This window comes from Dendrobates tinctorius, unplaced genomic scaffold (genome assembly GCF_039654945.1).
Source record: "Dendrobates tinctorius isolate UK_male_01 unplaced genomic scaffold, ASM3965494v1 ptg000112l, whole genome shotgun sequence".
Taxonomy (NCBI): Eukaryota; Metazoa; Chordata; class Amphibia; order Anura; family Dendrobatidae; genus Dendrobates; species Dendrobates tinctorius.
In genome coordinates this window covers 1,373,449-1,390,482 of record NW_027361780.1, presented here as the reverse complement: position 1 = coordinate 1,390,482, position 17,034 = coordinate 1,373,449, and the positions used below count along the sequence as shown (strand labels likewise).

The window sequence follows — 17,034 nt, the reverse complement described above, 5'->3', positions numbered from 1 at the left end:
ATACCCTGCAGTAAATAAATCGCAATAGTACATGAAAATAATATAGGATGCTTGTGGGGGGGGGGGGGGTTATACAGAGTTCAGCATTCAGAGAACTGGTTGATCTGCAGTAGATCAATGATTTTATGAAAGCTACAGCAAGCAGCTTAGTGAGTTATACATCGCAGGAATTAGTGTAATTGGCCCTTTAATATGCTGAACTCATTTGGGGTAGCAAAAACTTATTTGCCAGATTTGGTGAGTATTTTTCTTTAGTTCTCCCCTGGCTGACAGGCTTGTCAGGAGGAGTTGAATGGAGTGGTAGGACCTGCTCAATTCAAGTCTATGACCCTGATGGGTATAGCAAAGTGCAGTCCATCTTTTGTTTGTTTTCAGTATTTCCTAGTGTTAGAAATTTGAATTTCATGCAGGACACACGCACTACTTGCCATGGCTGCACATGAGCAAGTTTTCCTTACCATGAACATATAGCCAGAGGAGAATGGAAGGAATGCAAATTCTCCTTTCTGGTAATTGGTAGAGAACAGTTATCGCCTATCCAGTGGATATGCTTTAGAGTGAACCTGTCACCCGATTTTTCCTATATATAGTAAGGCCAGCACCTTTAAGCTCTATACGATGGCATTCTAGAATGATTTCTATATGTGCCTAAAGCACTTTCCTTAATGCAAGGAATAGCTTTTATTATACTCACCCATGGGGCGACCCGGTCCAATGGGCGTCGCTGTTCTTGATGCGGTGCTTCTTCTCTTCTTGCTTTATGTTGATGACTCGTTATACGTCATCCATACAGTGTCCTCGGCATCGCACTCCAGTGCAAATACACTTCTCTGCCCTGGCGAGGACAGAGCAAAGTATTGTGGCCTTCCCCCACGCATGTGCATTACAGTACTTTGCTCTGCCTTTGGCAGGGCAGAGAAATGTGCCTGCACAGGAATGCGGTAGGTGACTTGAATTTTTTATATATTTTATTTTTATAAACTTTTTTCTTTTTAAAGTCCCTTAGATCTTTTGATCGCTCGTTTGTTGTACTGTAGTATGTGTTAAAAATGGAATCTACTATGAAGCTCAGCTAGTTGCTTACCTTCAGATTAGTATCAAGATGATAACCAATTTGTAGAGTGTGTTTGTGATGCAGTGAGCCGATGGATGCCCATACTGGAAAACGCTTTCTCTAACCCATTAACGATCGCCAATACGCCTTTTAACAGCGGCAGTGAAGAGTACTTATTCCTGAGCGCCGCTTTTTAACTACACTGAGAAATGTATAGCGCCCCCCGAGTTTCGAAAAATCTCAGACTCCGCTACCGATTTTTGCGGTTTCCTGTCATGCCAGCGTTTGCAAAAGTCTGATTTACAATTTATTTCTCATCTGAAATGATGTAGCATATCAGAGAATAGAGAAATTGGGTCACCTAGGCCCTCCTGCTCTGTCCCCCATTCCTCCACGTCATCTTCCTTGAAGAAAATGGTAGGCACATGCGCAGTGCACCTGCCGAGATCTGTTGGCCGGTACCCGGCAGCAATGAGAAATTTTTCCTATTGTTTCCTTTTGATCACTGTGATACACCATATCACAATGATTTAAAAAAAAAAAAAAAAAAAATCAAAACCTTCTTTTGTCACCCCCTTTAGTATAAAAATTATGAAATCCATTCTTTGCAGAATAGGGTTGAAGTTAGAATTGAGCTTTTTTAAAAAGTAAAAAAAAATTTATGGCTAGTTTTGAGCGCAAGTGCTCGCTACTCGAATTTGCAACGGGTTCTCTGGTATGCACCGAGTATCGCAGATTCCCACGTGGTGTTTTTGGGTGTTTTAATAGCCACAAAACATGCAGGGCAGGGACTCAAGCATGTCAGTCGAACACCCATGATATTCGGTGCATACACGAGCACCTGATGCAAACTGGAGTAGTGAGCACTTGCGCTTAACAATGATGATAATCAGATGTTATCACATTCTGCGTCGTACCTGTGGGTTCAAAATGCTCACTATACCCCTGTATAAAATCCTTGACGGTCGTGATTTCCAAAATGGGATCACTTGTGGGGGGGGGGGGGTGGGATCCACTGTTTAGGCACATCAGGGGGGAGTCTCCAAACGCGACATGGTGCCCGCCATCTATTCCAGCCAATTTTGGTTTCAAAAAGTCAAATGGTGCTCCCTCCCTTCTGAGCCCTGCTGTGCGCCCAAACATTGGATTTCCCATCACATATCGGGTATTGGCGTACCCACAAGAAATTGCACAGCACATTTTGGGGTCCATTTTCTCTTGTTACCCTTGTGAAAATAAAAAAAAGTTTGGGTCTAAAGAACATTTTTTATGAAAAAATTAAATGTTCGTTTTTCCTTCCAAACTGCTTCAGTTCTCATGAAGCACTTGAAGGGTTAATAAACTTCTTCAATGTGGTTTTTAGCACCTTGAGGGGTGCAGTTTTTAGAATGGTGTCATATTTGGGTACTTTGTCATATAGACCCCTCAAAGTCACTTCAAATGTGATGGAAAAAAAAAGTTTTGTAAATTTTGTTGGAAAAATTAGAAATTGCCAGTTACCTTTTAACCCTCATAACATCCTAACAACAAAAAGTGTTGATGTAAAGTATACTTGTGGGAAATGTTATTTATGAACTATTTTGTGTGACATACAGTGCCTTGTGAAAGTATTCTGCCCCCTGGAACTTTTCAACCTTTTCCCACATACTTATCATGCTTCAAACATAAAGATACCAAATGTAAATTTTTGGTGAAGAATCAACAACAAGTGGGACGCCATTGTGAAGTTGAACGAAATTTATTGGTTATTTGAAATTTTTGTGGAAATTCAAAAACTGAAAAGTGCGTGCAATATTATTCGGCCCCTTTATTCAAAAACTGAAAAGTGGTGCGTGCAATATTATTCGGCCCCTTTAACTTAATACTTTGTTGCGCCACCTTTTTCTGCGATTACAGCTGCAAGTCGCATGGGGTATGTCTCTCTTTGTTTTGTACATCGAGAGACTGAAATTCTTGCCCATTCTTCCTTGGCAAACAGCTCGCGCTCAGTGAGGTTTGTGAGCACCAGTTTTCAGCTCTTTCCACAGATCCTCGATTGGATTCAGGTCTGGACTTTGACTTGGCCATTCTAACACCTGGATACGTTTATTTGTGAACCATTCCATTGTAGATTTTGCTTTATGTTTGGGATCATTGTCTTGTTGGAAGACAAATCTCTGTCCCAGTCTCAGATCTTTTGCAGACTCCAACAGGTTTTCTTCAAGAATGGTCCTGTATTTGGCTCCATCCATCTTCCCATTAATTTTAACTATCTTCCCTGTCCCTGCTGAAGAATAGCAGGCCCAAACCATGATCCTGCTACCACCATATTTGACTATTTGACAGTGGGGATGGAGTGTTCAGGGTGACGAGCTGTGTTGCCTTTACGCCAAACATATCGTTTGGCATTGTTGCCAAAAAGTTTGATTTTGGTTTCATCTGACCAGAGCACCTTCTTCCACATGTTTGGTGTGTGTCCCAGGTGGCTTGTTGCAAACTTTAAACAACACTTTTTATTGATATCTTTGAGAAATGGCTTTCTTCTTTTCACTCTTCCATAAAGGCCAGATTTGTGCAGCGTACGACTGATTGTTATCCTATGGACAAACTGCCCCACATCAGCTGTAGATCTCTGCAGTTCATCCAGAGTGATCATGGGCCTCTTGGCTGCATCTCTGATCAGTCTTCTCCTTGTTTGAGTATCACGGACCAACCTGTTGTGTTCCTTGGTCTTCATGATGCTCTTTGTGCTTCAAACAGAACCCCGAGACTATCACAGAGCAGGTGCATTTATACGGAGACTTGATTACACACAGGTGGATTATATTTATCATCATTAGTCATTTAGGACAACATTGGATCATTCAGAGATCCACAATGAACTTCTGGATTAAGTTTGCTGCACTGAAAGTAAAGGGGCCAAATAATATTGCACGCCCCACTTTTCAGTTTTTGTATTTCCACAAAAATTTAAAATAGCCAATAAATTTCGTTCAACTTCACAATTGTCCCACTTGTTGATTCTTCACCAAAAATTTACATTTGGTATCTTTGTTTGAAGCATGATATGTAGGAAAAGGTTGAAAAGTTCCAAGGGGCGGAATACTTTCGCAAGGCACTGTAACTCAGATTTAAGGGCACAAAAATTAAGCGTTTAAAAACTGCAAAATTTTCACCAAATTTCCATTTTTTTTTTTTTTTTCAATAAATAATGCAAGTCGAATTAATTTTACCATTATAATGAAGTACAATGTCATGAAAAAACAGTGTCAGAATCAGTGGGATCCGTTGAAGAATTCGAGTTATTACCACATAAATTGATTGGTCAGAATTGCAAAAATTGGTCTGGTCACTAAGGGATTAAAGTACCATCCAGCGTTTATGTTCAGTGTTTGCATTAAAATACTTATTGGTTGCTGTCTTCGGCCGTTTCCAGAGCTGTTATGGTTTTCTGCAGCATGCTGTGGCTGGAGTTCTTTCTTTTCAGCTTACACAGTAGACTGTTAGTTCCTTACTTGCTGTAAGTCTATTAGAGCATCTTATAAGTGTCATAGACTTATTTTGAGAAAGTTAATTTCGTTCATAACTGCTGTCACATGGTCCAGGAGAGGACTGGAGCATTTCTGGAAGCTGCAGAAGACTGCTACGGGTAAGTATTTTAATGTTTGCTCGGAAATATTAACATGGAGAATATTCCAATATTAAAAACATGTCCCAAGACATTTTACAATAGTACAGTTATAGTCTAGTACAAACCATGTAACAAGGTTCTATGACCAATGTCACAGTGAAATATTGTGCTTATTAAATAGAGAAAATATAAAAAAGGAACAATCTCACCAATTTCTTGTAGAATTTGTAGTGGTCAAGAAAAAAAATACAGTGCTTGCTCCTGTCGCCAATTCAAGAGGAGTTTTGGTTTTAATCCTATCAGTTCGTGATCAAGCAGACACCGTGTGGTAACCCTAAAAAGACTCCTGCACTTACAAGCAGGGCTGTGGAGTCTGAGTCATGGAGTCGGTATAAAATGGACCAACTCCTAAAATATATAAATTGGGTACAGTAGTTCAATGCAGAATGTGCTGAATATTTTTTCATAGGAATTTGGGAAAGCTATGAAATGTCCTATAAATGGCTGTTCTATTCCTGAACTAAGGCTGCATTCACACACAGCGTTTTTGCTGCGTTTTTGAGGATACGTTTCAGCTGCAAAAGCAGATCAGCTTTTTAAAAAACCACATCACCTGAAATGTTTTTGAGCTCATATATAATGTTTTCAATAGCAAAAGCAGATTAGAAAAACGCCGCACAAACTGACATGCTCATTCAGCCCAAAAACGGATCCTTACAAAACAATGTGTCTGAATGTCATATCTTGAAACCCATTGACTTTGCTGGGATGTCCAGAGTCACTGCATTTTACTGCAAAAAAACGGATCAGCAAAAACACGCAGTGTGTGAATCATGGCCGTACCCAGCGAGGGGCAAGGGGGGCTCCAGACTGCAGGGGGCAATCTCCCCTCCTTTGTCCTGTCTTCTGCCATCTTCACCAGAGAGAGGAGGGAGAGGGGTGCCTGGCATGCACAGGATCCGATTCCTGGGCCCCGAGCTGGAGAAGGTGAGAAAGTTGTGCCCACGCTGCAGCTGGCAATAAGAGAGAGGCATGCTGGAAATCTGATTGGAAAAGTGAAGAAATTGGTTATTGCCACCAGAACCTCTAAAATTGATTCCATCTTGAAGAGACGTGCTGGGAAAGGGGCAGTTGTCGAGCAAGCCACTCGGTGGGGCATCACTTATTTAATGATTGAGAGATTGCTTGAACTAAAACCGTTTCCTTTAGATATGGCGAACCCTCAGGTAACCCTAAATGAAGGTCAATGGACACAGGTGGCTGAATTGAAGGAATTGCTTAATCACCTATTTACCGTGACTAAAAAATTACAAGCTTAGGATTTAACTCGTGGCATTTTCATAAGGGAGTGGAAGAACTTGTTATTTTGCCTGTCCCAAAGAGGAGGTTTAATCGCAGATGGTATTTCTGCTTCAATGAAACGGAGAGAGACACAGCTATTGGATGATACATTTTTTCTGGCAGCTGTTTGTGGACCCAAGTCATCGTATACTGCTTTATGATCAACAGCCTACTAAAGGAAAAGAAGCTCTGACTGAGGTAGCAGTTAGGATGAGTGGCCTACAGGAGGACTGCCAGGCGTAAGAGAACTTGGGTCCTGACCGTGCTACTGCTGCCATATCTTCATCCTTATCAGATGAGGAGTTTGACTTTGACATGCATTTGGATGAAATGGAGCAGGCAAAGCGTTGCCGCAAGGAAAAAGATTTCACTCTGTCTCCTATAGCAAGCAGATTGACCATATTTCAGCAAAATGTTTAACTTGCTCTCAAAGAAATAGAAAAATTCAACCATTCATCAAAACTGACTGTGCATGAGGCAATTCCTTTATACCCAGAAATTGTTAGAGATGTTGCCCATGTGGTTACGGCTTTGCCACCCACCCAAGTTAGTGTAGAGAGGTTGTTCTCTGGCCTTAAAATTATTAGGTCAGATTTGAAGTCATCTATCAATGAGGATCTGATGGAGGCAATTCTATTTCTAAGAACAAATTCATAGACTGCACACATGTTGTTTAGTATGTTTTGGTTGAAAACTGTTTTTTGCCACTTACATAGTTTATTACATAGTCATTTATTAGTTTTTTTTTGTTCTAAAGTTGTATTCCAATAAATATATATTATGCTCTATCTAAATATCTTTAATATTGTATTATAAAAATGATTAAATGTCTGATGTTCACATTGTACTACAATAAATTTTTCACTTAAATATAAACAATATATGTGGGAGTCGTGGAGTTCGAGTCGGTGTAAGGGAACTTGAGGAGTCGGAGTCGCAGGTTTGGCTTACTGACTCCACAGCCCTGCTTGCAAGGGCAGTCCATGGCACGTCCAGGGCCACTCAGCACGTGAGGGTCAGCTGTGGACTACCCTTGTAAGTTCAGGAGTCTTTGGGGTTACCATGGTGTCTGCTTGATCAGAGACTGATAGGGTTAAAACCAAGACTCCTCTTGAATTGGCGACAGGTACGAGCACTGTACCTTTCCTTGACAAGTACAAATTCTACAAGAAATTGGTGAGATTGTGATTTTTTTTTTTTGACTATTCACATTTCTGTTTGCGCATTGAGTTGCACCTTGCTATATGGATTATTTATATTAGATTAAGTGGTGCCCACTATTTTTTCATTTTCAGATTGTGATATTAGTCATAAAGCCTAGTTACATGGTTTGTGCTAGAATATAATTGTGCTATTGCAATTGATGTCATTAGCACTGTCTTGACGACTGTAAAAACATTCCCAAACTGGGATGTGGACGTTATTTGCCTCCATTTTTTAGTGACATGTTTTTAGTATTGGGATATTTTAATAAAATAGTAAAAGTTACCGCTAAGTTTTATCTTTGCTCTGTATGAAGAGACTATGTAGCAATAAATTCAAAATATTGTTTGATATTTGGGATTGTCCATTTCTTCCCCAAATTTTGCTTTATCTCTGAGTATTTAAGAATCTTAGTGCCCACACTCAACATACTTTACTGATAGGTAACCGATCCCGCTGAAGTTGTATTTTAAATACCACAGAAATTGACAGCAACATCTAAATGGTTAACAGCAGCCAATGGAGTCTAGCTTGGATCACTGCTGTTGACAGATTAGTTACATAAACAGCCAGCATTTCCTGTATATTCAGATTTCTCCACTCCTGAACTCCTCCTCTTTTGCAGATCTTTGCATGGATGTTTTTGTGACGTATTGCACAAAAGGGTTAGTAGATGGCAGCTGGTCGGCTGCAGAAAGGCTTTCAGTTGTCTATATTTGCCTTACAATTGTTGCAATGTTACTCATTGGCACGTGATTCCTAGTTAGCAATTTTATTATAGTAACTAGAAGCAATACTGGATACAGTGTTGGATGCAGTGTTCCCCACCCCTTTTTTTTTCTGTGCTGCTTAATGACTTTGTGTATAAGAGCAAGGCTTCCTTTTCACCCTTTGTGGGATTTCTTTCTTTTGATCTGCATTTAATCTTCCAATTTTCCAATTTCTTTTGTCCTATAGTCTAGTACAAGTACTGGAACATTTTAAGAAGAAAATAAATTACTGTAATTAATGTATGTTCACCTGTAGCAAGAGATTTTCCATACATCTGAATGGAGTTTGTAAGAATCCATGTACTTGAAATCTGTATAACAGTCTGCTATGGGTCACCGTGGCCATAAAGCAGAGCGACAGCTGTAATCTGTGACATCAGAGTGGAGGGGACCATTGGATTGTATTGATGGACAGTGGTGGTGTTCATTCCAGTTTACTTGAATTGCTCCCACATTCTACTATGGTGGATAATTTCATGCAGAGGGTGTTTCTGGAATCTTAGTTCTTGCTTGTTTGTGATCAGATATACAGTGCCTTGAAAATGTATTCATACACTTTGATCTTTTCCACATTTTCTTCGTTACACCCACACACTATTTTATTGGAATTTTGTCATATATCAGTACGGAAGTAGCAAGTACTGTATTTGGGAATTGTAAAAGGAATGATGCATGGTTTTCTAAATTTCTTAAAGAGATAAATCTGAGAATTGGGACCTGCATTTGTTTTTAGCTCCCCACCCATCTTCCCCCGAGTCTTTCTGGGACAACTCTTTGCTGCAATTACTACTGTAAGTTTTTTGCATTATGTCTCTACTAGCTTTGCACTTGTAGAGGCTGAAATTTTTGCTCATTTTTCTTTGCAAACTAGCTCTCGCTGAATGAGGTTGGATGGAGTGTGTCTGTGAACAGCAATTTTCAAGTGTTGCCACAGATTCTCAATGGGATTTAGGTCTGACCTTTGGCCGATTCAAACACATGAATATGCTTTAATCTAAACCGTTCCATGATAGCTCTGGCAGTATGTTTAGAGTTGATGTCCTCCTGGAAGGTGAACCTACTCCCTAGTCCGCAAGTGTTTTGAAACCTCCAACAGGTGTATTTGGCTCCATACATCTTCCCACAAACTCTGATCAACTTCCCTGCCTTTGCTGGAAAAAAAAAGCATTCCCACAGGTTGAGGTGATGGTGTTTTCAGGGTGATGTGCAGTGTTAGTTTTCCGCTACACAATTTTGCATGTAGCCCAAAAAGATCTACTTGGTCTCATCTGACCAGAGAACCTTCTTCTCTTGCTATCTGTGTCCATGGCTTTTTACAAACTGCAAACAGAACTTCCTATGGCTTGCTGTCAAAATTGGCTTTCTTCTTGCCACTCTTCCATAAAGGCCAGATTTGTGGCATATACAGCTAATAGTTGCCATGACCTGAGCTGTGGATCTCTGCAGCTCTTCCAGAGTAACGATGATCAGGTATTTACAAAGTGAAAAAACATTTTGTATGTGCAAAATTGTAATTTTGTAAATAACGGTCATCGAAATGGGGTTTTATATAACAATCTATAACATTTAATCAATTATAATTAAAGTAAGACTGGGATTTTTTTTCCTGTCTCTAGTCCCTCTATGTAGTATATATATTTCAACTTGTATTACCTCATGTACTTGTCGCTTTTTATCTGGAAATGTATAGTATGCCTCCCTTCAGTTAAGACCTGTGATCTCATGGTGACCCCACTAAGAATGACAAGCCTGTAAGGAATGGAACACTCTTCCAGTTACCAGAACTTCCCGAATGAAGTGTTTTGGTAAATGAATGTGCCACAACACTGTTTCTTCACAAAGGTGGGACTCATCACATTTGATTTTACAGATCAGTGTCTCCATTCTAATGTAGGAGATCCCAGCTCACCTCCTGGCTGTATACTTATAAGAATCTCATTTACTTAGGCTAATAATAGAGGGAAGGATACTCACACTGTTACCGCAGCAGGCAGAGATGGTATTGACCCTAGCTGCCCATGTGATGAGCTAATGCATCTTGATGGCAAAGAGAGAGCACCTGTGATGAGTCAATGCATCTAAGATGGCAAGGAGATAGCACCTCGCCCCCCTCTCGCTTCCATTCACAATTACATATTTACACAAGTCACAAAACATACGGTCCCTAGATTACTTTCCGATAGAAATCAATGAAGCAAATCCTTTCTCTTGCTGCCTTTTGGTTCTTGTAGCTGCGGAAAAGCTTTTTCATAAATCCTGCTACTTAGTAACCAGATGGCTGCACTCATGACAATATACAGAAAGTATAGTAGTAAAAAAATCAAATAGAGCAAATTACAATAAAGATTGTTTTAGGAGAGATTACTGGTGGGCATTCAGTGTATTGCCAGACATAGTTAACTTTAGATGAAGTCTTAAAGGGGAACTCAATGTACACGCATGGGAGTGAGTGTTAGCTTGAGGCGGGCCAGGGGAGAAGCCAGCGGTGAGGCCGGACTGGTCTGATCTGTCACTTAAGTCCCTGGCTGACTTTTCAAAGCATTTGAGAAAAGACCTATCTGGTAGCAATTGTGCAGTCTGGTTCTGATTCATGCTGCTTGAGTTTGGGTCACATAGATCTAGAGACAGGTTACGTTTGAGACTTTGTTATAAATATGGTTTTCACATGCAGCGGTAAAAATTGAGTGTGAAAACATTTTCTTGAACTTAAGTATGTTATTGGCAAATCCTGTTTCTCTTCGTGTTACAGGAATATGGGTTGAATTTTCTATTTGCTAGAATAAGTACAAAATCTGTTCTGTGCTCTGTGATGTATCAACTGTGCGCGCATTAGGGTTTTATTCTGTGCCGTACCTGAATGACACTTGAATCTTATGCTTAGACCTGCAGCTTTGTCCTTTTTTGACAATGCACCAGTCCATACAATGTAGTGGGAGAAAAGATTCACCAGTTTTTCCTCAAATTCACTGAAGGAGAATACATAAAGGATCTCAGTGTTGCATGTTTAAACAATTTTTTTTCTCACCTCCAACCAGGAGGCTCAAGTTTGCTACTTACAGCTTGTTATTAACTCGAAATTTAATAAGGTGTCCTTATACATTCAGCCCAAATAAAATAGGTTACAGATGCTCCATAAAGGCCCCGTCACACACAGCGATCTCGCTAGCGAGATCGCTGATTTTGTGACGCCACAGCGATCTCGCCAGCGAGATCGCTGTGTGTGACGGGGATCAGCGACCGGCCCCCCTGCCGGTTATCGCAGATCGTGCTCGATCGACCTGGGCCGTTTTTCGATTGCTGGTCTCCCGCTGGCCAGCACGCATCGCTGAGTGTTGCAGCGAGAGACCAGCAATCAGCGACGCTGGTTTCTAATGTAAACATCGATACCCGCTGTTTACCTTGGAAACCGGCGTACATGCTGGGTTCCAAGGTAATCAGATATCAGCGTCGCTGGTCCAGATCGCTGGAGGGGCTGTCTTGTCCAGCTATCAGCCTAACGATGTCCCAGCGATCCCATCATGTGGGATCGCTGGGACATCGTTATGTGTAACGGGGCCTTAATGCACAGGAATCTATCTTACATCTTTTCTTATGTACCATAACTTAATTCAGTATAAAAGGAAGATAACACAGATTATCACAGTTTCCATGAAATCTATACCCACACACCACTACTATCTCCCATCTAAGGCCTCATTTACACATCAGTATTTTTGATTAGTATTTCATTTAGTATTTGCATGCCAAAACCAGGAGTGTCTCCAAAACACAGAGCAATCTCTGTAAGTTCTACTCCTGGGTTTGGCACACAAACACGGATGTCTCACACACAAGGAAGTCTCACACCGTTGTCAAAATAGTGAGACAATGGAGAGCCAACTACAGCTTCCCCTTCCTTAAAGGGCTTTCATTACTAAACTTGACAGGATTTTTCTAGTTATATAACTATAAATACATCGGGTGAAATAAGTATTGAACGCATCACTAGTTTCTTCATACAGGAGGCGTCTTGAAGCGGTCATCACCAACAAAGAATTTTGTATGAAGCATTCCATTTCAGGAAGTTAGTTCAGTACTTTTTTCCTGTGTCATTTGTCATTATTACACACAACTTATCTTATGGAAACCTATGGTTTGATTTCTTTGCCGGCATCGCAACAGACATCTGGTGAGAGTTTCATGTCAATAACACTTTTAGAAATATATTTACTTGGAAAATTGGTGATATGTTCAGTACTTTCACCCACTATATGTATGTATATATAATAAATATAAGTGTATGTGTGTGTGTGTGTGTGTGTATGTGTGTATATATATATATATATATATATATATATATATAATATTTATCTACACAAAGTATGTACGGAAGGTATTCAGACCCCTTTAAATTTTTCACTGTTTATTTCATTGCAGCCATGTAATAAATTCAAAAAAGTTAATTTTTTTTTCTCATTCTGCACCCCATCTTGACAGCAAAAAAAACAAATGTAAAAATTTTTGCCAATTGATTAAAAAAGAAAAACTGAAATATCATATGGTCATAAGTATTCAGACCCTTTGCTCACACTCCTATTTAAGTCACATGCTGTCTATTTCCTTGTGATCCTCCTTGAGATGGTTCTACTCTTTCATTAGAGTCCAGCTGTGTTTAATTAAACTGATAGAACTTGATTTGTAAAGGCACACACCTGTCTATATAAGACCTCACAGTGCATGTCAGACCAAATGAGAATCATTTGGTCAAAGGAACTGGTCAAGGAGCTCCGAGACAGAATTGTGGCACGGCATAGATCTAGCCAAGGTTACTAAAGAATTTCTGCAGTACTCAAGGTTTCTAAGAGCACAGTGGCCTCCATAATCCTTAAATGGAAGAAGTTTGGGACCACCAGAAGTCTTCCTAGACCTGGCTGTCCAGCCAAACTGCGCAATCGTGGGAGAAAAGCCTTGGTGAGAGAGGTAAAGAAGAACACCAATATCACTGTGGCTGAGCTCCACAGATGCAGTAGGGAGATGGGAGAAAGTTCCACAAAGTCAACTATCACAGCCCTGCACCAGTCGGGCCTTTATGGCAGAGTGGCCCGACGGAAGCCTCTCCTCAGTGCCAGACATATGAAATCCCGCATAGTTTGCTTTAAAAAAAAAAAAAAAAAAACACATGAAGGACACCCAGACTATGAGAAATAAGATTCTCTGGTCTGATGAGACGAAGCTAGAACTTTTTGGTGATAATTCTAAGCTGTAATTGTGGAGAAAACCAGGCACTGCACATCACCCCCCAAATACAATCCCAACAGTGAAACGTGGTGGCAGCATCATATTATGGGGGTGTTTTTCCGCTGCAGGGACAGGATGACTGGTTGCAATTGAAGGAAACATGAATGCAGCAGAGTACAGAGAGATCCTGGATGAAAACCTCTTCCAGAGTGCTCTGGACCTCAGACTTGGCCAAAGGTTCACCTTGCAACAAGACAATGACCTTAAACACACAGCTAAAGTAACAAGAGTGCCTTCAGAACAATTCTGTGACCATTCTTGACTGGCCCAGCCAGAGCCCTGACCTAAACCCAATTGAGCATCTCTAGAGAAGACCTGAAAATGACTGTCCACCAACATTCACCATCCAACCTGATGGAACTGGAGAGGATCTGCAAGGAAGAATGGCAGAGGATCCCCAAATCCAGGTGTGAAAAGCTTGTTGCATCGTTCCCAAGAAGACTCATGGCTGTACTAGCTCAAAAGGGTGCTTCTACTCCATACTAAGCAAAGGGTCTGAATACTTATGATCATGTGATATTTCAGTTTTTCTTTTTTAATAACTTTGCAAAAATTTCTACATTTGTTTTATTCTAGTCAAGATGGGGTGCAGAGTGTATATTGAGAAAAAAATGAAATTTTTGAATTTGCCAAACAGCTCCAATGAAACAGAGTGAAAAACTTAAAGGGTTTTGGATACTTTCCATGCCCACACATACATGCACCACAAATACATAAATTTGTGTGTGTATGTGTGTGTATATATGTGTGTGTGTGTGTGTGTGTATATATGTGTGTGTGTATGTATATATATATATAATCTATTTTTTTTTAATTAAGCTTTATATTTTCATCTCCTATCACATCATGAAGTTTTCTGAGAGATGATCTAATTTTCAGGGCAAATTGACATTCATTGGTCATACTAAGTGTAAGCACTATCTTGTTCTGGTGCGTCATGTGAACCCATCATTACTACCAAAGTTTCAACTGTATTTTTAACAACATTATTTAAGTCCTACAGAGAAGCATATATTCAACCACCCCCCCAAAAAATGTACAAAGCATGTCATTTGTTTTGAAAAATAGCACTACAAACTACTAAGTCACAGGACAAAATGCTATGCCTGCTTTTTTTCACTTTAGGCTTTAAAGTAATATTTAGCCGAAAAGTCTTCAATATTTGTTTTCTTTTTTTTTATTTTAGAGAGTGTGAAAATACAGCAAATTGTGTGTGTGAGTTAGGCCTAAGTTTGGAAACCACTGCACTAGTTAACCGTTTAATATTGTGCTGACTACTAGCTGACTAATTTCACTGCATCTCATTAGTGGAGTTCCTAAATGGTATCTGCTTATTAACTGCACCATGGCTTCTGTACATGAATTTACATGATCCACCATGTTCCTCTGAAGTTACTTTTAAGAGATCATTTTAAAATCATGATGCTTTTAATCTTTTACAATATTCAAAAGGTGTTGTGCATGTCTAGTAGAATTTCAGTGTTTATTTTCCTTCTAAATATTACATTATTATAACATTTTTTTACAGGTTGTAAGCCAGAGATTTCCGCAGAACAGCATTGGCGCGGTTGGAAGTGCCATGTTCCTTAGGTTCATTAATCCGGCCATTGTGTCTCCGTATGAAGCAGGGATATTGGACAAGAAGCCATCACCGAGAATTGAACGTGGCTTAAAGTTAATGTCAAAGGTATGCCTTTGCTCTGTTTGTATTTTTGAGAGGTCATTTTATTTACTTTTTCGGGTAAATGGGTTTTGTACTGGTTTTCTAAAACGTGCACCAGCATGGCCAAACAGTAAAAATGAAAAAAAAAAACTCTCGCCTACCCATCCCCCTACAGATTGAGGATAGTCTTCTGGCTAAAGGCTTCATGTAAAAGGGGTTTTACTCATAGCGATATCGCTAAAGCGTCACCGATTTTGTGACGCTGCAGCGATATTGCTAGCGATATCGCTATGTGTGATACTTACCTCCGACCGGCTCCTCCGCTGTCTGTCGCTGATTGCGCAGCTCCATTTCTCGTCGGGCGTTTCCTGCTGGCGCCGACGAGCGACATGGGCGGGAGGACGTCAGGATCGCTGCTACGTCGCTGTGAGATCTGCCTGTTTGGCAGCTCACTAGCGACCATTTAGTGATGCACCAGCGATCCTGACCGGGTCATATCGTGGTCGGGATCGCTGGTGCATTGCTAAATGTAAAGGGGCCTTAACTGCTGTAATCAGGTGGGGCCCGCAACAGTGGTGTGGATGTGCAACAAAATGTAATACTGACTGAATGCCTTGAGGCAATTATTCCAGTAGTTATTAAGTCTCTTCTTACCTCAACACCCTTCGTTTCTCCATTATTAGATCAGAAAGACGGTGCACAACAGTGTTAGTAGCTGCCCCCTTACCTTACCACTGCTATCCTCTCCCATGTTAATCAGAAAGATTTGATATGGGCTTTGGAGCTGAGCCCACAACTTTCTCGCACATGTCAACTGTTTTTAACTGCTGACATGTGCCCCTTACAGCAGCGGGTGGAATCACGATCCACCCGCACCTGTTAACCTGTTAAATGCCAATGTCATTCTCTGACAGCGGCATTTAATGTGCTCGCCCCGAAAGCATGTCACTAATCCTGGCCATCGGCACCCGTGTCACATGACCGTGGGTCGCCGATGGATTGGTATGAAGCTACCCAGGGTCTGTAGCAGAACCCCGTTGTCATTGCGGGATTGTTATGAACGCTGCCCAGCAGTCGGCGCTCGTAGCAAGTGAGCATTTCTGCTGCACACAAGCGATCTCATCATCGCCTGTGTGTAGCAGAGGCGATCGAATTATCAATTTCTAGTCTCCCATGGAGACTATTGAAGCAAGTGAAAAGTTAAAAAAAAAAGTTTTTAAAAATATAAACGTTCAAATCATCCCCCATTCAAAATAAAACAAAAAAATACACGTATTTGGTATCGCCGCTTTCAGAATTGCCTGCTCTATCAAGCTATATAAAAAAACAAATCCGATTGGTAAGCGGTGTAGCGGAAAAAGAAGCGCCAGAATTACGTTTTTTGTTAACACAGCATTGCATTAAAATGCAATAAGGGCAGTCAAAAGATTGTATCCACCCTAAAATGGTATCATTAAAACGTCAGCTCAGCGTGCAAAAAATAAACCCTCAGCCAGCCCAAGATCATGAAAAAAAGGAGACGCTGCAGGCCTCGAAAAATGACGCAATTTGTGTTTTGTTTTTTGTTTTTTTTAACTAATTTTGGATTTTTTTTTCCCACCACTGAAATAAAAAAAGAACCTATACATGCTTGGTATCTACAAATTCATAATGACCTGGAGAATCATATCGGCAGGTCAGTTTTAGCATTTGGTTAACATGGTAAAATAAATCAAAAAACAGTTATGGAATTGCACTTGTTTTGCAATTTCATCGCACTTGGAACTTTTTCCCGTTTTCCAGTACACGACATGGTAAAACCAATCAAAAGTACAACTTTTCTCGCAAAAAAAAAAAAAGCCCTCGCATGGCCTTATTGACGGAAAAATAAAAAAGTTATGGCTCTGGGAAGAAGGGGAGCGAAAAACAAACACAGAAAGGAAAAAGGGCTGCAGCATGATGGGGTTAAAGGTATTTAGAAATATATTTATAACTGACTTTTCCACTAGTTTTCATTTCCTTTAAGGTAAAAGTTGGATTAAACCCTTTTTTTTTTTTTAATTCAGATCATCTAATTCATTTTCTAGCTTGTCTTTTATCTCAATTTTACAGTATTCTAAATTGTATAATTTGACAT

General features: G+C 40.2%; 1 protein-coding gene across 3 annotated transcripts in view; it reads left to right on the top strand.

The window, feature by feature from the left end:
* The window catches only part of NF1 (neurofibromin 1), a 419,128-nt gene that overhangs the window by 227,188 nt on the left and 174,906 nt on the right, over positions 1–17,034 (top strand). For all 3 annotated transcript variants that reach the window (XM_073589728.1, XM_073589727.1, XM_073589726.1), the window contains exon 31: positions 14,784–14,942. In XM_073589728.1, the coding sequence (XP_073445829.1) occupies positions 14,784–14,942 (159 nt within the window). The remainder of the gene's footprint in view (positions 1–14,783; positions 14,943–17,034) is intronic.